Source organism: Globicephala melas, chromosome 9 (genome assembly GCF_963455315.2).
Source record: "Globicephala melas chromosome 9, mGloMel1.2, whole genome shotgun sequence".
Lineage (NCBI taxonomy): Eukaryota > Metazoa > Chordata > Mammalia > Artiodactyla > Delphinidae > Globicephala > Globicephala melas.
This window is the reverse complement of record NC_083322.1, coordinates 73421698-73448707: the sequence shown is the minus strand read 5'-3', so window position 1 is coordinate 73448707 and position 27010 is coordinate 73421698. Positions and strand designations below refer to the sequence as shown.

General features: G+C 38.9%; 1 protein-coding gene across 1 annotated transcript in view; it reads right to left on the bottom strand.

Annotated features, from left to right (window-relative positions):
- DNAH11 (dynein axonemal heavy chain 11) overlaps nucleotides 1-27010 on the bottom strand; it is a 315096-nt gene that overhangs the window by 190888 nt on the left and 97198 nt on the right. Inside the window, 2 exon segments of the mRNA XM_060305020.1 lie at nucleotides 12077-12310; nucleotides 15336-15485. Coding sequence (XP_060161003.1) covers nucleotides 12077-12310; nucleotides 15336-15485 — 384 coding nt within the window.

Genomic DNA, 27010 nt, shown 5'->3' with positions numbered 1-27010 from the left:
CACTTGCTGAACAGGGCAGGGGGAATTCAAATCCAGACACTCTGACTTCAGAGCCTGAGTTCTTACTGATCACATCGCATAGATTTCCCGTACCAGCCTCCACAAGATCAATCCACCCACCACTTTCAAGTTGGACAAATGGTAGTTATGCAGAAAGTATTCCAGAGAGACTTAAAATCAAACACAATGAATGAGTGGTTCAAAGGAATAAAAAATACATACTTTAGACATTCAGCATATACAACAGCCTTATAGCTGTTGTTGTATATTCTACTTTCAATATCCTACATCTATCTATAAAATGTAGTTACATGAGAAGAAAAGCAGAGGCGATTATTATTTCATGTATGCCGTGTTCAGTGTTCATCATGATTTTCGGTTCCATGAGGGCAAGGTCTGCATCTAGCTGAGTGCTTTGTCCCCAAAGCCACTAGCTGTTGAAAAGTAGGTGCTCAGAGACTTCCCTGGTGGTGAAGTGGTTAAGAAACCACCTGCCAATGCAGGGGACACGGGTTCGAGCCCTGATCCGGGAAGATCCCACATGCCGCGGAGCAACTAAGCCCGTGTGCCACAACTACTGAGCCCGTGCACTGCAACTACTGAAGCCTGCGTGCTCTAGGGCCCGCATGCTGCAACTACTCAAGCCCGTGCGCCTAGAGTCCTGCTCTGCAACAAGAGGAGCCACCGCAATGAGAAACCTGCGCACCACAACGAACAGTAGCACCCACTCACTGCAACTAGAGAAAGCCCACGCGCAGCAACAAAGACCCAACACAGCCAAAAAACAAACAAACAAAACTGAAAAGTAGGTGCTCAATGCATGCTTGAGTACTGAGTAGATGACTGAATGAACAGTAATAGCATATGCACATGTAAGTTTCTCAACAAAATTTATAGGCATGTGGGTTAGAAAGAAGGTACTTTGGCATTGGATATTTTCTATCTCGGTCAAGATATCCAGTCTTAAGAGTCACAAATCTTACACCAGTACCAGTACTTGGTTAGAAAGAGTTGGTTGTAACAACAGTAATAATATTTTATGTCTCTTAAGAACATTTTTCAAGTGCTTTCACAAGCAATGTCTTGTGTGAGCTTCCCTGTGGCTTCTCCATTATTGATTCCTTTTTTACAGAAGTTCTGTCAAGTGACAGATGATTAAAAATACAGCTCATCAACATTATCTGGACAGCATTATATGTTGGGGATCTTACACTGTCTCTCAAGATCAAACTTGATTAAACAATGATGCTCTTTTCTAAGTAATAAAATTCTGTACCCCCACACACACAAAACTAGTAGTTATAAAATATCTATCATTTGGACAGTGGCATCAGGCAGCAATTACTATACATTCATATTGTAACTGCATACAAGTTTATGGCCTGTGACATATATAAAATGTTCCTCAGCAGCTTTTAAGAAATATATACCTTATCATGTAATCAGCACTTATTCTTGCCCTTGATTAAAGAAACGTCACATGATTTTCCACTGGATCAAGGATGTTTGTCTCAGGTCAAAAACATACCTCTGAAACTCAAGTGGCTCTTTTCCCGGTACACCCTGGTTTAGCTGGAGCGTATGTACGGTGTATCTTGAACCAGAAAGAAGCCTACCTTCACTTACAGTCCAAACTCCTATCCATGAACACAAAGCCTTCCACGACCTCCCATCACTCTTTTCCCACCTGACATCACTCCAACCATCCTGGCCTTCTCTTTGTTTCTCCATCATGGCTGCTTCAAGGTCACAGAGACTGTTTCACCTGTGTGGAGGCATTTTCCCTCTGATCTTTGTAGAGCTGGCCTCCTCTCATTATTCAAGTCTTAGTTTAAGTTCACCTCCTCAGATCAGCCTTCCTTGGCCATCCTATTTCCACCTACCCAGTTATTCTACATGTTCCTAATTTATTTTCTTCATGGTTCTTACTAGTATCTTATCATTCACTTATTTACTTCATTGTTTACTGTTTGTCTCCTCTGCTTGACTGTAAGCTCTCAAGGAGCAAGGTCCTTATCTGTCTTATTCAACACTACACTCCCACATGTAGCATAGCAGCCAGCACAAGCATGTCCTCAGGAAACACTCGTATGAATAAACAAAGGAAGAAATGAATGACAGCAATAATACACACCTGAACAACATTTTGTTCTCTCATCCCCTCAATCACACAACACTAACGTGGTTACTGTTTCCAGAGCTTATAGGCCAATGAGGAATGCAGATAAATAATTACAATTGTTTTGCTAGGGCAAGTACAAAAGTACTATGACAGCACACAGAAATAGGACCTTGCTTAATCGAGAGCTTGGAAAGACATTTTACAGGAAAGAGTATTTATGGTGAGAACTAAAGAGTGAGTACGATTTAGGCTGTAGAGAGTTTAGGGGTTTCCCACCCAGGGAGGCAGTGTTTAAGCCACAGGAAGCAGCTCAGGATATGGCAGGTGGCCCTGGGAGGGAACTGAAAGAAGTCTGGGATGGTGAGAGGGAAACGGAGAGGCAGACCAGGTATGTAAGGATGCTGTAGAGGGAAGCAGGGTCCCAAACACGCAGGGCTGGGCCAACTTTCTGAGGGTCTGAACTTCAATTCAAGGGCAAGAAGACACTGGTGAAGGGTTTAGTGAGGTGGGGTGATAATCGGATGTGTGTTTCTAAAAGATTTCTCTGCCTCTAGTATGATTAATTGGAGGGAAACAGGATTGGAGAAAAAAGACCAGAGAAGAGGATGCTACATTCATGGCAAGAGAAGAGTAGCTGGGACTAGGTTATTAACAAAGTAGCAAAGGAAACAGTAAGAATAAATATATTTAGGGCAACTGAAGAGACTTGGTGGTTGGCCGGGTATCAGGTGAAAGAGGAGTCAAATGGGCTTCTAGTCTGAGCAACTGGTGAAGAGTGTCGGTGTTTTTTAATGAACTTGGGAGGCACTGAAGAAGCGGGTTTGAGAAAAGTAAATGTATTTTGAATGTTCTACGCTGGACGTGCCTGTCAAATTTCCAGTGGACAAGTCCAATATGCCCCTGACTCCACTTCAAGAGAAAGGTCTGAGCTGGAGGTCAAAGTCACCAGCATATTACAACAGAAACTGAGCAGCCATAAGGGCAGATGAGATTAGCCAGGGATATGTGGTGTGGTGGAAAGAAAAAGGGATCTAAGTCAGAGCCACAAGGAACAGTTAAGAGGCAGGAGGAGGAAGAGGAACAAGGAAAGAAAACTGAAGAATAACCCAAGAAGTACGTGGAAAAGTGGAATTCAAATAAAGATGAATATAAGGGAAGAGGGCATTTGAAAAGGAAGTATTTCTAACGTTAAAAAAACAGAAATATACTCAGTCAAGTGATTAGAAATGGTTCTTGGAGAGAGATGAGGATGAAAAAATTTAATGAGTAAGTATAGATATTTAGTTCAAAAAGCTTGGTTATGGGCTTCCCTGGTGGCGCAGTGGTTGAGAGTCCGCCTGCGGATGCAGGCGACACGGGTTCGTGTCCCAGTCCGGGAAGATCCCACATGCTGCGGAGCTGCTGGGCCCGTGAGCCATGGCCGCTGAGCCTGCGCGTCCGGAGCCTGCGCTCTGCAATGGGAGAGGCCACAACAGTGAGAGGTCCGCGTACCGCAAAAAAAAAAAAAAAAAAAAAAAAAAAGGCTTGGTTATAATATAAGTTCCAGCGACAGAGTAGGAAATGGAAGGAGGTGTGACATCAAGGAATACTTTTTGGTGGTTGTATTGTTTTTAAGCAATGTGAGAGATGGGGATGTTTAATTGCTGATGGGAATGAGCCAGTGGAAGAATTTGAAGACACAGTAGAGAAGGAAGTCACGGAAATCCTGCGGACGAGACCCAACGCACAGATGGAGACAAGGCTCCAGATGGTCAGAGGCCATCCTTCCATTTTAACAAGAGGACGGTGCAGAGGGCAGAACACCAGCCCCATTGCCATTGATCTAGTTCCTCTCTGATGGCATCAGCAGATAATAAGAACTAACATTTATTGAGCACTTACTAGCTAACATATCTAAAAAGCATTATTATATATGCGTACATGTGTATGTATATATATATAGTATGTGTGTGTATAATATCTATCTTCATGTATAAATACATACACATATTTCTAATTTAATCATCACAATAACTCTGTGGGGAAGGTACTATTATTATTCTCATTTTATATATGAGAATACGGGGTAATTTGCCCAAGATCACACAGTTATAAATGGTGGAGCCACGATGTAGTACAGGATTCTAGGATTTTATTGTATATTTTATAAACCCAAAAGTTTCCCATGTGGATAACATATTCATTAACAGAACACCTTGGCCAGACAAGAGTTGACCTCTAATGATTCTGGTGCATGGAAAGAGGTAACTAGGCATCCCCCTCCTATAAATTCTCATGTTTAGATAAACATGGAAACAATTCCCAAGAAAGTTACATGAATCTTGATCACTGAGGTTTATATGTTACAAATGTCTAAGACACCACAGCGTTCTTCCAAAGAGGACCAGCTTGCTTGGTGGGACGATGGTGTGCTCACCATGAAGGAAGGTGTCAGGCATACACAGTAACATACTCAAGGTCAGAAAGAAGGGCTGGTTCCCGATACATAATGGTGGTTGATTCTCAATTTTGTCCTCACCCAGCTCCTACGGCAGTATGGTATAAAGAGGCTATGTCTGTGAACTTAAAGAGACATGTCCCTAAATACTATAGGTTAAATAAGGCTACACAGAAAGAACATTTTCCTTGTAGTAGCAGAAGCACTGCAATTTTACCAGGATCAAGGCATGGCAGATTTCCCATCTTAGGCACACCCAAGCCACAGCAGCAAAGAAGCCGCAAGCGCCCCTCAGTAGAAATGTTAAGATCTGGAGCGTGTAGTCCTCAGCTCAGCAAACTGAAGTGAACATTACAAGGTAACTACTACAGCACTTTGGGAGTCAGCTACCAGAACCCTCAACCTCTTTCCATCTGGACATACACAGAAGTAATGCTCTCTGGGTCTCTTAACAATAGTAACAAGATCTCTAATCCCGAAACCCATCAATGTTTCAACTTAAGCAGTATCAGAAACAATGGATTTTCATTTCAGCTAGAACAAAGAAAATTGCCAAAGAGACCAGGTCCCACACTCTCTGACACTATCAGGTCATGGGTTGTGGGATCTCGGTTTACTGCCTCCCTTTGCACTGTTCGTTTCCTACTTCTCCTTCAGTCATATTGCGAAAACCCGCACAATATTGAGTGATGTATGTCAGAGGCAGTGAGCATAATTACCCCATTCCTGACATTAATGGAAATGATGCTAATGTTTCACTATTAAGCATGATTTTCTCTGTAGGTTTCTGGTAGATAATCTTCATCAAGTTATCAAGTTTCTTTCAGATGCTATGTGAGAAAAGAAAAAGGTATAAGAATTGATAATCAAAGCTCCCACCTTAAGAAACTTGAAAAAGAGAGGCAAATTAAACTCAAAGTAAGTAGATGAAAGGAAGTAATCAAGATAAAGCAGAATTCAGTGAAATACAAAACGAACAGTAGAGAAAATCAACAAAATCCAAGATTAGTTTTTTGAAAACTTAAATAAAATTGATAAACACATAGAAAATCTGATTACAAATAAAGGAGAGAAAACACAAATCACCAACACCAGGAATGAAAGGGGGACACGATGCCAGACCCTCCAGATGTGCTAAGGATAATGTCGATATAGGAAGACCAACTCACATCAGTAAGTTTGAAAACGCAGATCAGGGGTGGATGACCGTTTCCTGTAAAGGGCTTTGAGAGGTACATGGTCTCTAGTGCAATGACACCACTTAGCCAGTGAAGCCTGAAAACTACCAAACACACAGGCACCGGGCCAGATTTGGCCAGATGGCTGTAACTTGCCAAACCCGGACTTGGAAAAAATGGGTAAATATCTTGAAAAACAGAAATTCCAAAAACTGACACAAGAAAAAAAGAAACCAGAAAAGCTACACAACAGCATGTACATAAAAGAAATCAATTTATAAAGAAAGAAAACCCCAAGCCCAGATAGCACTACCAGTGATTTTTATAATAATCTCTTTCACAAAATACATGAAAATGCAATACTTTCCAATTCCTTTTAAGGGGCATAATCCTCATCCCCAAACTGGCAAAGATATTATAATAAAAGAAAACTACAGATAAATGTCCCTTATGAATATAAATGCAGAATTTCTGGACAAATTAGCAAATAGAATCCAGCAAAAAATATATACATCTATAAATGGTAACACATCATAAATGCAAAGTTGCCTTGGCATTCAAAAATTCACCTTAGTAACAGAATAAAAGAGAAAAACCACAAGAGTATCTCAGCAGACTTGAAAAAGTTCAACTCCTCTTCAAAATAAGAATTCTCAGTGTGTAGTAATAGAAGGTATTCCCCTCTATTTGAGAAAGGTCATCTACAAAAATCTAGAACTACTATCGTACTTAATGGTAAAACATTGTTCTTCCCTAAGAGTGGGATTACTTCTATGTAACATTATATTCAAGGTCGTAGCCAATTCAATGACTCAAGAAAAGGAAATAAATGGCAAAAGAGAATGGAAGGTCAGAAGTAAAACTGTCATTATTTACAGATGGTATATTCATGTACATAGAAAGCCTGTGAAACTATACTAAAAAAAAAACAAAAACCTACTACAACTAGCAAGCAAATGTGGCAAAGTCTCAAGACACAGGTAAATATTAAAACATCAATATATTTCTGTATACCAGCCACAAACATTAGAAAATTTAAAATTAATTAGCATATGTTTACAGCATCAAAACATATCAATTATCTAAAAATAAATCTAGCAAGAAATGTATAAGACCTCTGCATTGAAAACTACAGAAAACACTGTTCAGAGAAATTAAAGAAACCATTGGAACAGGGCTCTATTTACAAGGTACCTATCTTTAAATTTAAACTTTCTTACCATTTCTATCATTTGTGTGGTTACTGGTCTACTCAAGTTTTCCACCTCATTTTGAATTAATCTTAGAAACAGTGTTCATAGAAAATTATCCATTTAATTTAGATTTTCAACTTAACTATTAGTATAAAATCACATGTAGTGTTGTACAGTCTTCTAAAAAAATCTCTTTGTCGTACAAGAGATTTTTCTTTTCCCTATCCCCTTATTGTTTCTGCTGGCTCCTCTGAACTGCAAATCTTTGTCAGTGTTTGATCTGTTCAAAGAACCAACGCTTGAGTTAATGGATCAGACTGGACTCATGGCCTATATGGGTAACAAATCTCTTCTTTTGTTACCTCCACTTATTGCGGGGATCTTGAGTGACTTCAGGATCTGTTCTGCTGTTTCCTCTAGAACAGGACTTGGTAGACTACAGGTAATGAGCCAAGTATGGCCCACCACCTGTTCTTATAAATAAAGTCTGATTGCAACTCAGCATGCCCATTCGGTTAACAATTGCCTATGGCTTCTTTCCTGCTCCAATAGCAGAGAGGAGTGGTTGTGAAAGAGATTACAAAGCCCATAAAGACTAAAATCTTTACTATTCCATCCTGCACAGAAAAAGGTGTCCAACCCAAGATCTACAGTCAAGACACAGTCATGGCAGAAGTCCTCAATAAACGTCTCACTTTGTTTATGAAGTATTTCTCAGGCCTTTATCCTGGGGACAAACACTCTCACTGATAATCTCTTGGGATGTACAGGAGGCAGGACTGGTTCCAACTGTCCACCTCTTACATATTCATTAATTATCACTGATCATGGGCCATGAGCCCCACATGTTTTTTACCTTTACTGAATCTCAGTTTGTAATTTCTCTGGAGTTTCACTGGGATAAAATAGGCTTATCATGGCAATAGCTTCTTCTTTTTCGTATGTTTGGACTGTGATTTTCTCTGCTCTTAGTCATCTATCAGTTTGATTCCATCTGTTACCAACTTCTAGGCATTCCTTAAATTATCCGGTCCAGTATTTCCAGGTACAATATGACTTTTTTTTCCTATACCTTGTCATTCAACATAATTTTTGATGCGTTAAAGTAACCAGGTTGGGCCTAAGATGGAGTCGCTCACGTTACCCACATCGGCAAACCAAAACTTAACTGTTTCTATGTTGGGTTCTCCCAGAAAAAGCGGGCTTAGGTCAACCAAGCAGTGTTTGCCTGCTCAGCACACGTTACCTGACCTGGCTCCTAGGCTTCCCTTTGCTCCTTACAAGGAAAGTAACCCTGCTTTAATTAATCAGCAAATGCCCCCTTCCTTGCTCCTGCTTACTTTGGTCTATAAAAATCTCTCGTCTTCTACAGCTCTTTGGAGCTCCTTTCCATCTGCAGACTGAATGCTGCCTGATTGATGAATCACTGAATAAAAGCCTACTAGGTCAGTAAATTGTCTGTGGAAAAATTTTCTGTTAACAGATGAGAGGGGCGGTAGAGAATATGTGCTCTACTCATCATCTTGTAGCTTCCTGCTGTTATGAAGCATGAGCCTAGCAGGTCACAAATTTCTATAAAGACAAAAACAAACAAAAAACTCATTTCCAATATACACTGTGTAACTGCAGCCTTCACAGCCTTCCCTATTTGGGTCAAAGGGTCAGGGTGAGATAAGAACACTATCAACACGGTATGCAATTGTTTCTGAAAAATTTCTCAACGATTAAAAATGAGGCCAAAAACTGACCCTAAGCAGGAAAATGAGAGTCTCTTTCTTATACCTATAATATTTCTGAATATTTGTGGTCAGAAAGGATAAATAGTTAAATAAGAAAAGCTTTATATTGTTTATTGTGAGTCTTATTAAAAGTACCCTAGGCAATGTCCCAGCACACTTGTAAATAATATTTTGAATCCAAAATGCTTCCATCTCTTTTTCGCTGATTTGCACACAGCTCAATGATAAAGGAAGAATGGAAAAACTTTCTTATCAGATCCCAAGCCTAACCAAATACTTTTGCCAAGGAACGCTCAAATTTGAGAAATTATATTTTATTTGTTTTACTTTCAAAGACTCTGGCGAGGCAGGGATATATATTCAAAATGCAGTATTTTTGCCTTTAATCCCAACACTACCTAACATGCAATTACAATATGTCTGGTGGGAAATAAAGTTTAAAATAATTATCTTCGTTTACCTCACTACAATTTGGAACTGAGAACTAAGGAAAGAAATTACTTGTTCAGGTAGATTGTCAGTTACAGCCAACTCTGATTTCAGTTTTGAAATTAAGCTATTTTAAAGGACTGGAGTTCACCTTAAAAACTGCTCACAGTATTAGCAGGAGTAGTTTTAATTAAAAACAAACTCCAACAGACTGTTAAAACCATTTTTAAAGAGTGAAAACTAATGGGGTTTCAATTTAGATGCACACACTTCTCATGAACCAAACTGCAGCTTTAACAATATTCAAACGTTAGCTGCTCTGGTGTGCATATTAGTACCAGTGGCAACATTGAAATGCTGTATTGAAGGCATCTGTTGGCTGGTCTGTCAAACATTTCAATTCATGCTGGAAGTGTTTCATAATTAAGCCCATAAATACTGTCTTCATAAACCACCCTCTTTGTCTACTTCTCATCTAACACGAAAAAGAAGCATTATTATAACTTGAACAAAATGGAAAACTTTAAAACTATTTTAAAGGAGAAAAAAGCTAAATTTTCTTAATTAGCTGAATAACCTAAGGCTACTGGAATATAAATAACTTTAGCTCTAAGAATAAAAAGGATCAACCCTTACATTTAGGTCTTTAATCCATTTTGATTTTATTTTTGTATATGGTTTTAGGGAGTGTCCTAATTTCATTCTTTTACATGTAGCTGTCCAGTTTTCCCAGCAGCACTAATTGAAGAGGCTGTCTTTTCTCCATTGTATATTCTTGCCTCCTTTATCAAAAATAAGGTGACCATATGTGCGTGGGTTTATCTCTGGGCTTTCTAACCTGTTCCATAAGAACCTAGGGGCAGGACAGGAATAAAGATGTAGACGTAGAAAATGGACTTGAGGACACGGGGAGGGGGAAGGGTAAGCTGGGACAAAGTGAGAGAGTGGCATGGACATATATGCACTACCAAATGTAAAATAGATAGCTAGTGGGAAGCAGCCACATAACACAGGGAGATCAGCTCGGTGCTTTGTGACCACCTAGAGGGGTGGGATAGGGAGGGTGGGAGGGAGATGCAAGAGGGAGGAAATATGGGGATATACGTATACGTATAGCTGACTCGCTTTGTTATAAAGCAGAAACTAACACACCAGTGTAAAGCAATTATACTCCAATAAAGATGTTAAAAAAAAAGAATCAACCCAATGTTGATGACAGGGGAGGCAACAGACAATTCTCATGCACTGATACTGGGAAGGTAAACTTGGCATGATGTTTCAAAGGCTTAAGAAGGTACAGTCTCTGACCTAGCAATTCTACATCTGGAAGTTTATCCTGAAGAAATAAAGAAAAATATGTGCAACCTGGATGTAAATGCAAAGCTGTTTACTACAGTATTATTATTGAGAGCCAAACATAAAAACCACCTAAATAGCAGTGATAATAACAACAGGCAGCCTTATAACATATTGGGTTAAACTGAATGGACAATTCCTTTATTAACACAGAGGATATTTGAGTAAAACGAAACACATCCACATGCAAAGTACATAGCCAAACATGAGAGAGGGGGAAACAGAGAGGGGGAAGGAAGAAAGGGAAAGGGTTGGGGGAGAGTGGGTGATAGTCCCTAATGCCAAGGATGTGCATCCAAGCTAGAGCAGTAGAATGAGGTTAACAGGCTAATGCCACGGCTGCCGAAAGGAGAATTTGAGTAGAGACCCAAACATCGGAGACTGAAGTTTAAATTGCCCACATGGCAACACAACATTTCTGTTCTCTGCCTCTTATACTCCCTGAGCAAGGCAGGGAGTTAGAATTGAGATGCTGACATAAAGCCAAGATCCTCAGAGTATTACACAGTCCAATAAAAGGTTCTAGAAAAACTCTACCCACCAGTTCAGAGAAGCAAGAGGAAAGCGTGAAACATCTTGGGGCTTTGGATAGGAAAAAAGTCCTCTAAAAGAAATCAAAATCTCAGGCCTAAGCCATGTGAAGCTATGGCATCCAAAATGACCTTGCCACTATGATCGGTAAATCCCAGACTGAGTAACTAACCACAAAATTAATCCCGAACTCACAAAACCTGTAGAAACCTGGAGGCAACAAGGAGAAAAACATGTAGGGACATCTGCTCAGTGTAGAACACACAGAATTCCTCCAGAAAAAAAAAGCCAACCTGAAGATAACCTTTAAAAATAAACATACAAAAAACAAGTTCAAATTAAAAAAAAAACAGTCTCAAAGGAACAGAACCACCTAAATAAGACTATTAATGAGATAGAAGAATAAAAACCATAATGAAGACATGTCATTATAAAACTGATTTTTAAAGAACCAAAAAGAACTTTGGTAAACTGAGATACAGTAACTGAAATTAAACTTATGAAATGGGTATGTATTAATAAAAGTGTTTAGGGGTAAAGATGACTGACATCTGCAACTTCCTTTGAAAGCGTAATTGGAGAGTCTTACATAGGTGGAAAAAAACATGTACAGTATCTAGGTGTGGGTGGTATACTAGATCCTTGGGAGATAACGGACAAGGATGGATGTTTTTTATTTGTTTGTTTTATTTATTTTTTATTGAAGTATGGCTGATTTACAATGTTGTGTTAATTTCTGTTGTACAGCAAAGTGACTCAGTTATATATATGTATGTGTATATATATATATATATATATACACATTCTTTTTTATATTCTTTTCCATTATGGTTTATTTCAGGATATTGAATATAGTTCCCTGTGCTATACAGTAGGACCTTGTTGTTTAAGGATGGATGTGTTTTAAACCCATGTAGAAAACAAGAAGGACAACACCAAACTATAAAATGGAAAGCTAAACAAATGATTGCTAAAATCTTCCTAGCGTCATACCTTGAACACAGAAGACACCCCATAAAACAAGAATGAATGAATGAAGCTTACCTCTTCAAGTCCCTTTAAATCTCAAAATCATAAATCTTATAAAATACCTGTTTTTTATGGAAATCCTTTAGGGCCGTTTCGTAGCCTTCCTCTAGCCTACTGAAGGCTATTCCTACATCTGTAGTCCACCAGATTTGTGAGCTAGTTAGTGCGACTTGAGCCGGGAAATCAAAAATCCACAGTTCCCTGGGTTTGTCCTCATAGGCTGCGATGGCTTCTGTGATAGAACGTCGCACTGTCTCTTTCATGGTCTGTTCCAGCTGCAGAAGCCACGTTTCCACCTTTTGAAGCAAATGGAAGTGTTGTAACACAGGCTTAACTATGGAAAAGGGATTATTCCATCCTCTCATGGCCTTGAAGGCTACACAGTTATACGTATAACGAGCCAGTGAACTCCTGATTAATGAAGTCCTTCCTACATGAACCTGGATTCTACTGGGATACTGCTCATCTTATTTCACCTACCAGCTGGCTGATAAAATTCCACATCCTAAACAGACAAGGTGTTCTCCATTATTCATTTTTCAGATTTGAAGACCTGATGGTTCTAGACCAAGATCCCCTCTGATAACACACAGTGTTTTGAGAAACCAAGCATCACAGCCAATATGCTAGAGTAAAATTCTAGAGGTTTGGAAATAATAGGAAATTGATTTTTTAAACCGAAGTACAGTTGATTTACAATGTTGTGTTAGTTTTAGGTATACAGCAAAGGGATTCAGTTATATTCTTTTTCAGAATTTTTTCCATTATGGGTTATTACAAGATATTGAATATAGTTCCCTGTGCTATACAGTAGGTCCTTGTTGTTTATTTGTTTTATATATAGCAGTGTGTATCCATTACTCCCAAACTCCTAATTTATCCCTCTGCCCCCTTTCCCCTTTGGTAACTATAAATTTGCTTTCTATGTCTGTGAGTCTAGGAAACTGATTTTTTAAATGTATCTTTTGATAATTTTTAAATCTACTAAAGATTCTACCCTCAAATCTACATAGTTCCTAGTCTTAAGCCAAAGTGTTTTCAGCAAGTATCTTAATTATATTCCCTACTGGCTCTCATCCTCACACTTGTCATAAATTACACAGCAAGAGAGTATGATAGGACAACTGCCGACTTGTGAAAATCTTTTTTTAAAAAATTCATTTGAAGTTTATTTTGCTCCCACAAATATATTTCAGCCAGTTTTCCATCCTATTCAAATATGCTTTGTTATATTTATCCATATATCTGTTCCTTCGGGATGATATTATATAACAAAAAGGATACCTATACCACTTGCAAATAATTGATCATATCAATAAAAAATAACTATAATAAATAAATTCCAAGGACTATATGAGATCCTGAAGATTATACAACTGATTTCTTTCCCCGCCTCTGTGAAGATGACACAGCATTCATTCCTACAACCTCTATCTCTGGAGAACTGGGAAGGAGCGGTACGTGGTCAGTGAGCTGACAGCCTTCCCTATTGGAAGAAAAAGGGAAGAACCATCCCCAACATCCTAAAAGACTTCTCTCCTGGCTTCCTAGCTGGGCTTTGTTCAGATACCTGAGAGAGGGTGACCTAATCACTACTGTAGTCACTCCGCACAACTCTTAATGTCAGCAAGCAGCAAGCTCTCTTAGTAAATTAGGGATCACTTGATCATATCCCAGATACCCTGGGATCCATGTCCTTAGTATGGCCACCTGTTCTCGAGGACTCTCCAGTCCATCTGGGAAGACCGAACACACATACAAGGTGACACATCAACCCGTGTTCAGAGACTATGCCACCGATGGCAACTCAGCTCAATATAATTTGAGAACTAAGCCCTGATGAGGTGCTTGCTTGATCTCCCACTTCTTGGTCTTTCATCAGCTTCTGTCCCACCCTCTATAACAAGAATTATCACTTCCCATTATCACTAATTATGTGAATATCCATTTATTCAATAAGCTTAAGAGGTCCCCCAGGACAGGTGCCATGTCTTATTCTTTTCTGGATCTCCAAAAGCCAAACCCAGCAGCTGGTACATAGTAGGTATTCAATAAACATCTGTCGAATAAAACGCAAAGAGCCGAAACAGGGAGGAACCAATCATAAAAGTGTGGGGGGAAGCCGGGGGGGAAGACCTAAAGGAAAAGCATCTTTTTATAAAACAGGCAATTAGAGGGTAAATGTGCTACATGCCCAGAAGTCTCTAGCATAAGTTGCTTATATAAAATAAGTTAGAGCACTGTGAAAACTTTCAGTACCACGGGTTCCTGCTAGTGACACCCACATCTATGGTTGGAGTGTCCTTCTGGGCACTATGCCAGTCAGCTAGCAGTCTGCCGGGGGGAGGCAGACAGCAACACACTTTTGTCAAGAGAGTTTATGGTGATTTTTTCTAATCATTGTAATAATATCCTAAAGAGCCCCAGAGATCACAAATATATTTTAATCAAAGTATTCCACCATCTGCTTCCCCTGCATTTGGCAGGATTTTTCTGGTACAATATTAAAAAGCAACAGAGAGGAATAAAGGAAACCCTTGTAAAAAAAAAAAAAAAAGGTTGCCATCACATTTCTGCAAGGGACCCTTTAAGGAACCCCCTGCCTCAACCTAAACTGTTCTGCAATAGAGGCTACTGTCTCAGTTACCCTGTGGATTAACTCAGCCTATATAAACATCGTCGTAAAAAGATGCAACTCCTGTAAATCATCTGAAAACACCAAGAGCTGCTTCGTAAATCGTTAAGAGCCATTCTTATAGATAACTGTTAAGAATGTGTTTGAGGTGTCTGGCTGTGAGAGAAGAGAGGATGTTAACTGTCTGTGCACACGGTAATTAGTGTACATGACATTAGCTTAGCGGACTCAATCAACTTTATTTACGAGCAGCCATTTACAACACCCATGTCAGAATCCTGAACCACAGCCTCTTTAAAACGTGCTTCATTGCAAGGTGCTGCTTCACCCTAACCCTCCCCTCTACTCTGAGCAGGGGTGAAAACAATATGCTCTGTAGGAGACTCAGTCACTGGGTGGCATTTGCTACTAATTCTGGGGTTTACTCGTTCAGTCTGTGACAGTCCCTCCCGTCTGGCTCAACTGTGAGCAAGTGTGAGCTCTTGCAGGGTGCTGAAGCCTGATGATCAGAGTGGGAAGCATGGCAGAGGAGCCCTCTGTCACACCGGACACAGGTAAACGGGAATCTCTGAGCACAAAACTAACCAGAGCCTCATTTGACATGAGTTGATTTTTTCTTGGTCAACTTTTTAAAATTATCCCCCCAATACTTCTCTGGCATAGAGAACCTCATAAGCAAATCTTACATGGCCTATGCATTCACACTCAGCTGGGAATGGGACGTATTCCTTTTCTTTGCTGTACATTCCAACGGCCCTGTGCGCGGAAACATCCTGATCGCCTTCAAACTGCAGATCTACAATGCTGTCAAAGAGTTTGGAAAGGTGGTGTGTAACCTAAGACAAGATAATAAGAAGAGATAAGAGCATTTCTTACTGCATATATATTCTGGTAATCTGCAGATGTGGCTAAATGAATTCACAAAACTGTCTTTATATCGTTACAGAGATGCCTCAAAATGTTTTTCTTCCAAATAAAAATCACTTCTTCAATTCCAGAGTTTGAAGTGACCCAGATGGAGAAGTGGCCAGGCACTCTGATCACATCAACAGGTGTTGGGAGGTGAATACTTACCCTGCTAGGTTATCTATTTTCTCCTTAAAGGCTGGAGACTTACCAACTTCTCTATCTGTACCATATTCCTGTAGCAATCATGCTGCTGGGAATTTTGTGGTCAGGTTATTAAAATTCAGACACGGTATTTTACTTACACCATAAAAGACCTTATATTGTTTTAAAAAAAAAAGCTGTGTTAAAATATGTGAAACAAAAATGTAAATTAGATAGTCTTATTCTTGGGTCAGGTCCTATGTTATTGTGCACTTGCTTTGCTATTTACATGAGCCCCAGAGCATATCTGTTACATCAGAAAGGTGAATGGGATTCCCCCATTTTCACTGATAAAGAAATTAAAGGTAAAGTATTAGGTGACTTCATCAAGTTGACACTGCTAAGAATAAGTGGCAGTTAGATCTTAAACCTCCAAGTCCAAGCCACATCTACAAAGTTCAAACTCTTCGAGCATCATAACCTTTTACATCCTAAGTTGTGGGATCTCCAAAGGAACCCCCAGTAAATAGCATACTGAACCCTGTGCAGGTTCTGGACTCCTTGAAAAACAAAACCAAGTTAAAAAGACAAAGAGCAGCACTTGTTCTGCTAGAGGCCAGTTCAGAGATGAAAGCCCAACTGGCCTCCAAACAGAACACAAGAATCAGTAAGACTTATCCATCTGGGCATATCAGCACAGACCGGGACCGGCCTCTCCATCCAGCAGGACTGGCAAGGAGGAAAGGAGAGGAAGACGCGTGTTCTGCAGGCTATCAGTAAGGGAAGCCGCTCTACCTGCCCCTGGGGTGGACTGAATAAAGGGCAGAGTGAACCACAGGAGGTATCAGGAAAGGGAACAAGTGCACCCTCCTTACACTTGGCAAAATTACTATAAAACCTGAGAAGTGGGAAACAGTTTGGTGATTCCTCAAAAAGTTAACTATAAACTTGTCATAGGACCCAGTAATTCCACTCCTAGATATATACCCCAAATTACTGAAAACATGTACTCAAATACTTGTACAAAAGTTCAGAGCAGTATTATTCACAGCAGCCAAAAGGTGGAACCAACCCAAATGTCCATTGATGGATGAATGGACACATTGTGCCCTGTGGCATATCCATACAGTGGAATATTGTTCAACCATCAAAAGGAAGTAAGTACTGGTACACTCCACAACATGGATGAACCCTGAAAACATCATGCTACGTGAAAGAAGTCAGTCACAAAAGATCATACAGTGTATGATTCCATGTACATGAAATAGCCAGAATAGGTAAATCCACAGAAACAGAAAGCAGACTGACGGCTACTAGGAGACAGGGGGACGAGGGAATGCACGATGACTTCTTAATGGGCACGAGGTTTTACTGTGGGGTGATGAAAATATTTAGGAACTAGACAGAAGTGATGGATGCACAACACTGTGAACAGACAAAATGCCAATGAATCATACACTTTAAAATGGCTCATTTTATGTTACCTGAATTTCACCTCAGTAAAAAAAATAATAATAATAAAAGGTGCTGACATTTCCCAGCACATAGCATTAAAGCCATCTCTGCAATGAGTGTTTCTTGAAACACAGTTTAACTGGACTTGATAACTATACCAATAGCAGCTTCTACAAACAACAGCAACCTGCCTACATTTCCCATGTGAAAAGACCAGTACCAATATTGGTAAGGAACTCCTTAAGGGTGATTTAATCTTTGAAGCTTTTAGCCTTAACATTTTTGCTGTATTCACAGTTTTAGTACTGAAGAAAAGCACAGCAAGGAATCTTCCGAGTTTAAAATAGATGAGTTTTTGAGTCTCTCACTTTCAGTGTAGACAGAGTGGTAGGTGATGATCACTGCTTGCGTTACCACAGTCTCCCACATCCCTGTTACATAACCCACAGGACATTATACACAGAAAGTATCTCCAATCCTCTAACAACTCGCTGTCACAGCTGAAGTGGCCAGGAAGTGCACAGATGTTTAATGGCTTCTACTGTGTAATGGGCCTAGTCAGGTACAAATAATAGTCAGGTACAAAGCTGCGGGATAAATGAGACCTCGACCGTCAGACATCCTCAAACATCATTGCTTTGGTGAGGAAAGCATTTCAAAAGAACTCTAGTCCTCTAGTCACTCAGTGGGTGACCAGGAAACGCAAACCCCACGGCTTGAGGTTCTCCCATGACTTATGCCTGGCATGTTGGAAGTTGGATATTTTCCTATTCTGCCTTCCATTTAAAGCTTCTGAGAAAACAGGACCATTTTTTTAAACTGACAAGGATACTGTTGACCTCAGATTTGTTCCATTTCTAATGATGTCCCTTTGTACCTGCTAACTCAAAATTAAAATTCCTTTTTCCTAGTTTGGTCTTTGGAAAGACTTATGTTACAGTTTAAAAAACGAATGCCTCAGAGGCGCCCTCTTTGTACCACACTAAAGAAACAGAATGGATTTGAACACTTCAAATCATGAAATACAATAATTTTGTTGTATCTTGAGTAGGTTTCTAAAAGGTTAGCAAAAAAAATTGAAATGCTGTTCCACTGGTTTACAGTAAATCAGGTACATCCACCCACTGGTGCACAGACAGATAGGCAGCCCCTGCTTTGTACAGTAGTGCACGATCGTAAAAACCACCATGCAACCTCCACGATCAATGGGCAAACTCACGACTGTGCTTTGGCCGTTAAAAATTTTCGTTAAAACATTAAAATCCCTCTCACTCTTGGTTATAAAAGTACAGAGAAATAAAAAGTGTAAACTAATACTTAGTACACTAACTTAAAATACTAAAAGAAAATTAAAAATTAAGTGTTTTACTCCTTATAGGAAAATTATCAAGAGTAGTTCGAATAGTGCTTGCCTCCTTCTTCTCATCTTGTAACTTAAAATACTGAGTGAGCACCTTCCCTATGCTTTGTGTAGTCGCCATATTCCTTTGGAAGTTTGGATTGGCTGCCAACCTTTCATCCTTTGAGGTCTCCATGTCCTGATATTTCTGAGAGTTTCTTTAATGTCAGGTTTTTTTTTTTTTCCTGGTATCACTTCCTCTAGGACATCTTCATCCTTTCTGTCACAACCAGGGTTTACATTTATATCAATGAGTTCATTTTCACTACAATCCTCTGGCTGCATATCTAGAACCTCTCAAATGTTGTAGTGTCACTTCCACAGTCACCTTTCTCTTCCATAGCTACATCTACGATTCAAATTTCATGTCTAGCATTATCAATTTTCACTACTTTGCTATACTATCAACTTCATTACTAATTCCCTCTTTTGAAGGTTTATTTTTGTAAACCATCATGTGGGTTCTTCACTGGGGACAAAGCGGTAACACGCTATGTTCTTTGCTGATTACGTCAGAATCAAACAACAAATGTGTGACAGCCGACCACAGACAGACTTTGAAAGGTGTGACGTAACTGGTCACGAGTCAAGATGTACATCTGTTACTGACATGGTGATTTTTGTGGACTGAGGAGGCAGCAATGAAGTTTGTGCCTCTCGAGATCGCTCACAGTTAACACACCGTAGTATGTGAAATTTGAACCATGTTATTGGGGGAACAGAGTTAAACTGATCCTTGGTAACTGAAACTCGTATTTTTCAGGTCTGTGCACAGGGAGAGCTGCTTTTTAAGAGCTGACATTTATCTACCTGTAAATAAAGTCAAAAATATTTACTCATCTAGGTAATTTTATAATTTAAAATGCAAACTAATACAGCAATCAGATCAGCAGTCTACCCTATGGTCACCTAGAAAAGAAAGGGAAGAAAAACGAAATCATATAGTTTCTACATATGCTTCTATGTATATCTTCGATATATTGCTATGTCCTAGTTTCCCTGTATGGCTACTATACATTCACAAAGCTTACCCCTTGCTTTTTGCCTATATCTCATTTCATATTTGCCCCATCTATGAAAGATGCTGCTGCTGATTAACTGAGATAAAACAGACACAAAGTCCTAATATCACTTCTGACATGATGAACACCTCAGGATTCATTCATATGTAGTCATTAACTCATTTATACATAATGATGGTAATACTCATGATAGTATTTGTGAGAAGATAAGTAATGTCCAAAATGTAGGCAGTCCTGTCTATTGTGAATATTATCCTCTAGAACAAGAGAAAAATGAGTCCTTTATTTCTACATGTACAAAAATTTAAGTCTGTCACAATGTTGAATAGTTTATTGTTGTGTTTTATGTTTTTAATAATACTCAGTATAGGTGACAGTATAGGGATATGGACATGCAACACTGTTGAAAGTCTAAATATGCAAAAACTTTCTAGAAGTTGGTTAAATCAGTTATAGCACTTTCATATAATGAAAACTTTTATCAACATTAAACATCATATTATAGAAGAACATTTCAATTTTGATTAAGTATATATGTTCTTACCTACACAAACACAGACATATAGAGAAAAACTATAACCACTCAAAACTAGCATCTAGTAGTATGTTATTCTGATCTTTAGTATTTTCATATTTTTCAAATTTTCAACAGTGAACATGCAATTATATAATTCAGAAAGACTAAATTTGTTATAAATTTTGTAAACCATTATAGCCAATCCTAGGTATTGGGTATTGCTTGGTTTGCTTTTACCAAAAATAAAATCATAGTATACATAATATTTTGCAAGTTGATTTTTCACTAATTAATATAACTTGGACACACCTATATTATCAGTGCTGATTCTGTATTTCTTCCTTAACATTTTCTTCCTTAACATTTTTAGCATGTGTATGTAAATATATATAGATATGCTGACAATACAAACTCTTGAGTTTTTAAATAACCTTTTGAAAATTTAAATAGAAAAGTTAAAAAAATCACGTGTAATAAATTTTAGCAAAGTGAACAAAACTCTTGTAACCACTGAGACAATTAAGAAACTGAATACACCTGAACGCCCCCAAAAATCCTCATGGCCCATGTCAGTCACTAGTCCCTCCTCTCAAAAATGGACATTACCTAATAAAGCCCATATATCACAAACCCACAGCTAACATCACTCTCAATGGTGAAAAGGTGAAAGCATTCCCTCTAAGATCAGGAACAAGACAAGGATGTCCACTGTTGCCACTTTTATTCAACACAGTTTTGGAAGTCTTAGCCAGGGAAATCAGAGAAGAAAAAGAAATAAAAGGAATCCAAATTGGAAAAGAAGTAAAACTGTAAGATGACATGATACTATACACAGAAAATCCTAAAGATGCTACCAGAAAACTACTAGAGCTCATTAATGAATTCAACAAGTCGCAGGATACAAAATCAATGGAATTTCCTGGCGGTCCAGTGGTTAGGACTCTGTGCTTTCACCGCCAAGGATGCAGGTTCAATACCTGGTTGGGGAACTGAGATCTTGCAAGCTGTGTGGCACGGCCAAAAAAACCCCAACAACAACAAAACTGATACACAGCAATCTCTTGCATTCTTATACACTAACAATGAAAGATCAGAAACATAAACTAAGGAAACAATCCCATTTACCATCACATCAAAAAGAATAAAATACCTATGAATAAACCTACCTAAGGAGGCAAAACACTTGTACTACAAAACCTATAAGACACTAATGAAAGAAACCAAAGATGACACAACAAATGGAAAGATATACCATGCTCTTGGATTGGAAGAATCAACATTGTGAAAATGACTATACTACCCAAGGCATTCAACAGATTCAGTGCAATCCCCATCAAATTACCAATGGCGGGCTTCCCTGGTGGCACAGTGGTCGAGAATCTGCCTGCCAATGCAGGGGACATGGGTTCGAACTCTGGTCTGGGAAGATCCCACATGCCGCGGAGCAATTGGGCCCGTAAGCCACAATTACTGAGCCTGCGCATCTGGAGCCTGTGCTCCGCAACAAGAGAGGCCACGACACTGAGGCCCACGCACCACGATGAAGAGTGGCCCGCGCTTGCCACAACTAGAGAAAGCCCTCGCACTGAAACAAAGACCCAACACAGCCATAAATTAGTTAATTAATAAAAAAAATTACCAATGGCATTTTTCACAGAACTAGAACAAAAAATTTCACAATTTGTATGGAAACACAAAAGACCCCAAATAGCCAAAGCAGGCTCCCTGACTTCAGACTATACTACAAAGCTACAGTAATCAAAACAGTATGGTATTGGCACAAAAACAGAAATAGAGATCAATGGAACAGGATAGAAAGCCCAGAAATAAACCCACGCACCTATGGTCAATTAATCTATGACAAAGGAGGCAGGAATATAAAATGGAGAAAAGACAGTCTCTTCAATAAACGGTGTTGGGAAAACTGGACAGCTACCTGTAAAAGAATGAAATTAGAACATTCTCTAACACCACACACAAAAACAAACTCAAAATGGATCAAATACCTAAATGTAAGGCTGGGCACTATAAAACTCTGAGAAGAAAACGTAGGCAGAACACTCTCTGACATAAATCGCAGCAATATCTTTTTGGATCCACCTCCTAGAGTAATGAAAATAAAAACAAAAATAAACAAATGGGATCTAATTAAACTTAAAGACTTGTGCACAGCAAAGGAAACCATAAACAAAACAAAAGGACAACCCACAGAATGGGAGAAAATATTTGCAAACGAAGTGACTGACAAGGGGTTAATCTCCAAAATATATAAACAGCTCATGCAGCTCTATGTCAAAAAAACCCAAACAACCCAATCAAAAAATGGGCGTATGACCTAAATAGACATTTCTCCAAAGACATACAGATGGCCAAGAGGCACATGAAAAACTGCTCAACGTCACTAATTATTACAGAAATGCAAATCAAAACTACAATGAGGTATCACCTCACACTGGTTAGAATGGGCATCATCAAAAAGTCTACAAACAAGAAACGCTGGAGAGGGTGTGGAGAAAAGGAACCCTCCTACACTGTTGGTGGGAATGTAAATTGGTACAACCACTATGGAGAACAGTATGGCAGTACCTTAAAAAACTAAAAATAGAACTACCATATGATCCAGCAATCCCACTCCTGGGCATATACCTGGAGAAAACCATAATTCAAAAAATCCATGCACCCCATTGTTCATTGAAGCTCTATTTACAACAGCCAAGACATGGAAGCAACCTAAATGTCCATCGACAGAGGAATGAATAAAGAATATGTGGTACAGATGTACAATGGAATAGTACTCAGCCATATAAAAAGAACCAAAATAATGTCCTTTGCAGCAACACAGATGGACTTAGAAATTATCATACTAACTGAAGTAAATCAGACAGAGAAAGACAAATATCATATGATATCACTCATATGTGGAATCTAAATTTTTTCTTTTTAAAAAAGTTTTATTGAAGTATAGTTGGTTTACAATGTTGTGTTACTTTCTGCTGTACAGCACTGTGAATCAGTTATACAAATACATATGTCCACTCTTTTTTAGACACCTTTTCCATGTAGGTCATTACAGAGTATTCAGTAGAGTTCCCTGTACTATACAGTAGGTCCTTATTAGTTATCTATTTTATATATAGTAGTATGTATATGTCAATCCAAATCTCACAATTTATCCCTCCTCCCCTTTCCTCCCTGGTAACCATAAAATTGTTTTCTACATCTATAAGTGCAATCTAATTTTTTAAAAATGATAAAAACGAACTTATTTACAAAACAGAAACAGACGCACAGGTATTGAAATCATACCTATGGTTACCAAAGGGGAAACATTGTGCAGGAGGAGTAAATCAGGAACTTGGGAGTAACATACAGACACTACTATATATAAAATAGGTAACCAACAAGGACCCACTGTATAGCACAGAGAAGTCTACTCAATATTCTGTAATAATCTATATGGGAAAAAACCTGAAAAAGAATGAATATATGTATAACTGAATCACTTTGCTGTACAGCTGAAACTAACACATTATAAATCAACTATACTCTAATAAATTTTAAAAAATGGATATTACCTTTACATAAGGGGAGTCATACAATATGTATTCTTGCATCTGCCTTCTATCATTCAACATCATGTTAGTGAGGTTTATTCATGTTATTATGTATAGCACCAGTTTTCTTCTTCATTGCTATGTGGTACTCTGTTATATGAATATTACACGATGTATTTACGCATTCAACCGTTCAGGGACATTTGGATTATTTCCAGTTTGGGGGTGTTATGGATAATGTAGCTATGAAAATTCTTGTCACATATTTTGGTTCACCTATGTATACATTTCTGCTGAGTATACACTAAGAAGAGAAACTGCTGGATAATAATGTATTATTATATTCAAATTTAGAAGATATTGTCAAACAGGTTTCCTGAGTGGTTGTACCAATCTACAATCACACTGGCTAGATAGGAACATTCCCATTGCTCCACATCCTTACCATTATTTAGTACTGTGAGTCTTTTTTTTTTTTTTTGTGGCACGCAGGCCTCTCACTGTTGTGGCCTCTCCTGTTGCGGAGCACAGGCTCTGGACGCACAGGCTCAGTGGCCATGGCTCACGGGCCCAGCCTCTCCGCGGCATGTGGGATCTTCCCGGACGGGAGCACGAACTCGTGTCCCCTGCATCGGAAGGCAGACTCTCAACCACTGCGCCACCAGGGAAGCCCAGTACTGTGAGTCTTTTTAATCTTAGGCTTTTGGTAGGTTTGATCTTGATAGCTCATCATGTGAATGTATGTATTTTTCTAATGAAAAATCATGTCAGAGTTTGACAAAATATCTGTACAAATTGAAAAAAGAGGGGGAAATGAACACATTACTAGCCAGAGTATTTCAGCCTAGCGAAGATTCAGAAACACACCAACTCATGATATTTTCACCAGTTCTCTCACACTCACGAATGTCAAAACAATGCATAGCTAATACGAAGGTATCTTCAGGAAGAAGAAAAACAAAACAAAAATAAAAAGAAAGAAAATAAAAAAAACTAGCTCCATGGATTAGTACTTGATATTTATCATTTTGGGGTTTTTTTGAATTTCAGGTAAAATCTTTTATATTACATCAGTAGCACATAAAGTCCTTGATATTAATGATTGTACATTCTGTACTTAGACATGTCTATGTGAATATATAACGTGCATCAGTTAGTTTTTGCAGTGTAACAAACCACCTCAAAATTTAGTGGCTTAAAAAAGCAACAATTTCAGAGTTCACAATTCTGTGTCGGGGCTTTTGGGTTCTTTCAGTTGGTCCCAGCTGGGCACCCTCATACCTCTGCAGTCCACTGGTGATCGGTGGCTTCTCCCATGTGTGTGACAGTTGTCCAGCTGGTGGCTTGGGTATGGGCATGTGCTTCTCCTCATCCAGCAGGCTAGCCCTGGCTTATTCATGAGGAGGTGGCCACAGGTTTCCAAAGAGCAGCAAGAGGGCAAGCCGCAGTGTACAAATGCTTTTCAAGCTTCTTGCTAATGATACACTGGCCAAAACAAGTCACACAGGAAGCCAAATGGAGAAATAAGCTCTACCCCTTGATGCTAATTGCAGCTTCACATTGAAATGGCATGGATGAAGGGAGAGGAAGAATTTGTGGCCATTTTTATATGCTATGCTAGCATTTTTCTTAGTTCTTTACATGTTTGCTTTACTGCTTGCTCAAAAATCAAAGATATAGTACCTACTGCTTTCCCCATTTGGTATATAAGGAAACTGAGGTTCAGAAAGGTAAAGCAGTAACATAGTCAATAATCAACAGATAAGGTAGATAGCTAGTGGGAAGCAGCCGCATAGCACAGGGAGATCAGCTCGGTGCTCTGTGACCACCTGGAGGGGTGGAATAGGGAGGGTGGGAGACGCAAGAGGGAAGAGATATGGGAACATATGCATATGTATAAATGATTCAATTTGTTATAAAGCAGAAACTAACACACCATTGTAAAGTAATTATACTCCAATAAAGATGTAAAAAAAAAAGAATTATACGTTACTTTAATGATCCTAAAAATACTAATGCTGTGTTCATTTTGACCCCCAAAATGACAAAATAAGTGTTATGATAATAAGTAAAAAGGAACCAAATATTTTTGTGTCTTTCCAATATCTATACAAGGAAGAAAAAAAAAAATCAACAGAGCCGGGATTTAAACTCATGTCTACATGATTTCAAGGTTTCTGTTCTTTCCTACTATTCTACCTTCTGATGGATGGCTAATGTGCCTATTACGTCTAGCTCCAGAAAAGTTTCCTTTTCCTGCCTCTTCCCTATTTCATCCTCAGTGGCAACCTAAACTCAAGGGCAACCCCTCCCTCCACTGTAGGTACCTACGAGCCCTCCAACCTTCTACTCACTATAAAAAAGTAGGGATTTTTGACTGATTTTATTTCAACTAAAAGTCATTCACTCTTGCATGCAGCCAACTAACCACTGCATCTTGAGCCTTTTTCCTCTTGATTGTCTAAGAGCTACTGGTTTACTTATTTATTTTGGGTTGCACTGTGCACCTTGCAGGATTCCCCCTCGAACCTGTGCCCACTGCCGTGGAAGCATGGAGTCCTAACCACTGGACTGCCAGGGAATTCCCCCTCTTGATTGTCTAAGGAGGACTAATCCATGTCAAGAAGGCTGTGACACACTATGAGTGAGGGCTGAGCTGCATCACCCTGATTCCTGAGATTCAGATGGTGAGGCACCTTCACTCTACCAGGGAGACAATCAAATGGAAGCACTATCCAGCAACATACTGAGCTTGTGGGGATGCGGGATCTTAGATACTTGCCCCCTTGAAGACCAGAAGTTCTTTTTATTACCTAATATTAAGCCCATTTCTCACAAGCACCTGTCCAAGTGCCAATATTGACATTCTATTAAGGGTATCAGTTGAGTGCCATCTGTCTCATACTGCAATTTGGGGGATTTCTCAAAAGACAAGTTGGCAGATTTCTTCTTATGTAGATTCGGTCCAATGCCACTGAAGGATATTTCTGATGCAAACATTAAACATTTCTGAGCATATATATATTCCTGATCTTGTCATTTTCGAAAATGCATTGTGGCCTCAACTGCCACAGCAGTGGCTTTCTAGTAGCCACATTAAAACAAATAAAAAGAAACAGGTGAAATTAATTCTGATGTATTTTTATTTGACCTAATGTATCCAAAGTATTGTCACTTCAATATGTAATTAACAGAAAAATCACTAATAAGATAGTTTACCTTCTTATTTTTAAGTCTTTGAAACCAGCTGCATATTTTACATTCACAGCTTATCTCAATTTGGATTTTTCATCAGAAATACTTCATCTGTCTTTATGTTTCACAAAATACACAGTTGCGAAAGTAGAGTCACGTTCTAGTTGTT